Below are 3,210 nucleotides of genomic sequence, written 5' to 3'. Positions count from 1 at the left end.
GGGGGGGGGGGTTGAGGTGGAGTTCCCTTCCCCTGCCTTGCTCTCTTGGAACTCATGGATAGATGAACAAGACATCACTACATGTATACGTTTTCCATCGCGGCGTCGTCCTCGTGTACGAGTACATGTAAACCCTGGAAAGCATCAAGGATAAACCACAATATATTCGAGGGGTTTATCATCTGCCAGCTGAGCAGGCCGCAGAGGTCTGGATGACCAAAAGTAATTGTCTCTAAATTAGGCGCCTGACAGAATCCCTTCGGCAGTGACGTTTTCTTACGGGCGCACAACAGCATACGAGCCATGCTCTTTCTTGCGGCAACCTAATTAGCCCTTCGCATGGAATTAGACCCGGGGAGAGTCATCACAAGGCAACGATTGAAAGCTTGTCATGGTCAATGAAACGGAATTCAAGAAGGGAGGAGAGACTTCACATGGACCGAAGTCTGTTGGTAAGTTGACTCAACCTTACCGGGGCTTTTGCCAGATTGGTGGCTTCGGTGCACGGATCATCCATTTCTGAGATCGACCTGAGGCAAAAGGAAGAACTCTAGAAGCGGGAGCGGAGGCGAGATGTCGGACCATGGGCAGCCATTCTGCCCTGAGGCTTCGACCAACCCTCCGCATGGCTCTGTGGCTAGAGAAGAGTGGGTACCCAGCTACATGTACAATCTCCCCCCCTGACCTGGGAAGATGTCGGCCCCGGCGGTCGGTCTTGGGCTGGGCCCATCCTCATATCCAGGCCTAGTCCTGGTCCCGGCCATACTCATATCCAGGCCGTGATCCTGGTCCGAGGGCTGTTACGGTTCCGTGGCAGGTCTTCTCGTCCATCTTTGGCTTGTGGTCAGGACGAACGAGGGGAGTCTCAGCACAAACGTGAACTGAGAGTCGTGGGGATAGTGCACCTACGCTCCACAGAAGCGCACGAGGACTGCCAACAGTACTACGGCATAACCATGGTGGTATTCTGGTGCTTTTAAGGAAAACGGCATGGAGTGGGAATCATAGAACTCGTTACCCAAGATCGTCAGCCTGGATACTTTGGAGCAGCGTGCGGCACGGATTAAATCCACAGGGATGTGTCAACGGGGTGGTCGCTTGCTATTAACTATACTGTCACCGTGGTACATGGATAGAATGTATTGAAGGAAGCGGCTTGGTGGCTTAAGCCATCGACGTGCCCTGCTCACCCGTCCGCCGGTTGGGTAGATTTCGTCACATGCATAGTTCTCGCTCTTCTGTGTCTGCTACGTGCGAACGCGCTTAGCCAACGATAATTCATTAGCCATGTCTCTTACGACTTGTAGGTGTCTGCTAGAGGAACACTCGCGGCATGTAATCGCCGCCGTGGCGCGGTGTCCATGTTGCATGCGCACGGGCGAGGCGGACTTCCTTGGCGCACTCAGATGATTACCCTCCGGAGCCGATAACCGTAACGCAATGTTCTGACAAGGTGGCAAGAGCTGCGTCGTCTGACTTTGTGATCCTTCTAGACTTGGTCCTCATTCCTCAAATAGTAACCCAAACAAGTCCGAAAGAAGGCGTAGGGGCGCCGGAGAAACCTCCGATGAAGAATGTCATCTCCGTCACGTTGGGTGTTCCCAGGCAAACCAATCAACACAACCGGTTGCCCGGTACGTATATCTTGAGTGGAAGGTGTTGGAGGTCAAGGGTCTGAGAAGAAAGGTGTGTATTGGGAAGCTATTCTCTAGGGCAGGAGGGTGCCTGGAACTAAGCTATGGGAGGTGCCAGGGCACAGGCCACCTGGCAATAGGTGAATGCCACTGGAAGCCCCAAGTGAATACCACCAACAGAAGGTTGTGAGGCAGCCATCAAATAGTGACAGGCACTGGCTTCTGATCTGCTCTTTACCTCTCATTGATCGAAGGTATTCTTTCGCATCGTTGACGGATTACCGACGTTCACGTCTGATATCCACTTGCAGGCTGGTAGCAAGGGACTTGCATCTTCCTATAAGTCGCCTAGCATGACATCTGAACTCTCGTTGTGCGGGTTGACTCGCAGGCACCAGAGTGTACTTCGCTCGGTCTGCCAGTCGGTTATCCGTGTTAGCACCGAACAGGAGGCGTACACAAAGCTGTGCCGTCGCAGATGGACCTTTACCCCCGCCCAAAGTGGCCAGATGAGAGATAGTCGGAACCTGGAACAGCGAGGCGGGCGCGCGTGGGGAGGGGGCCCGAGCGGCATAGGCAAAGGCAGTGAAAGAGTGATAGTCAAAGTTACCGGATGCCAAAAGATGCATAGCACGATGATAGAGGACCAGCCTGACAATGGAGATGGATGTCTGGCAAAAGCTGACAGGGATCATACTATTGTTCTCAGCTTGGCTATTGATGGAGGAAACCAGGGAACCAGGGAAGGCCGTGGACGTATGATCGGTGCCCGCGAATCGGATGAGTTCTGATGAATGATAGTTCTATTAACTGACGAGCCAAGTAGAATGGTGCACAGCGCACGTAGCGTAGAGCACAAGGCTATGATGATGCAACACAATTGTCCCGATGCAAGGTGTTGATCTGATACGGTGATCTGTTGAGGGGCGCAGGAGGCAGCAGCCCCACCAACAAGAGAGGATGAAAGCGCCGAAGTTGTAAGTATCGGGAAGTGTAACGAGGAACATCGTCTGAGGCGCTGTATCGCATGTGAGGATGTGTGATAGCTCAGGTTCTGGGCACGAGGCGTTGCCGCGTATGGATAAAACTCCGACCTGGGTGTTTCGGGAGGGAACTTGTGATGATGGCACCCAAGGACGCTCGACTGTGTCGCGCTGTGGCATCGGCGGCTATGCAGATAATTCGGACAACCGCGGGTGTGTGTGGTGCACATGCACCTGCATCATCAAACCACGCCAGACAACAGACGGACTGGGGAAGGAGCTATGCAATGCACGCACCCAGGTACATGTACCTCCCTTACCTAAGTGCCTGACTCTGGGTAACAAGATCTTCCCACATCACTGCCCCTGCCGCGTCCCACCTCACTTCAGTATTGCCCAGCAAGCCCAGCTACCACCTATGGGCTTGCCTACTGAAGGCAGGTAAAAGCGCTGCCCTGTCGGCGGGGCCAAGCTACTGTGCAGGGCGCTTGTGGGCCGCTGGTCATCTGGGGCCTGTCGTGAGAGAATTCTGCCCTGAGAGTGGCTGGTGCCTCAAAACAAAGTTTCCTTGTCGGCAATTGTGCTTCCATGCG

The 3,210-nt window shown here is 54.0% G+C and overlaps 1 protein-coding gene across 1 annotated transcript; it reads right to left on the bottom strand.

Moving 5' to 3' along the window:
* Positions 1-2,423: 2,423 nt before the first annotated feature.
* On the bottom strand, positions 2,424-2,858 carry VDAG_08618 (uncharacterized protein). Its single transcript, XM_009652927.1, has one exon. It carries the CDS (start codon positions 2,795-2,797, stop codon positions 2,441-2,443), a length of 357 nt encoding a protein of 118 aa, XP_009651222.1. The 5' UTR covers positions 2,798-2,858; the 3' UTR covers positions 2,424-2,440.
* Positions 2,859-3,210: the final 352 nt, after the last annotated feature.

Source organism: Verticillium dahliae, genomic scaffold, assembly GCF_000150675.1.
Source record: "Verticillium dahliae VdLs.17 supercont1.21 genomic scaffold, whole genome shotgun sequence".
Taxonomy (NCBI): domain Eukaryota; kingdom Fungi; phylum Ascomycota; class Sordariomycetes; order Glomerellales; family Plectosphaerellaceae; genus Verticillium; species Verticillium dahliae.
This window is presented reverse-complemented; position numbering and strand designations above follow the sequence as displayed.

Excerpts from the sequence above, each read along its gene's own strand:
- VDAG_08618 (XM_009652927.1), bottom strand. The coding sequence starts at position 2,797 with ATGCCACAGCGCGACACAGTCGAGCGTCCTTGGGTGCCATCATCACAA.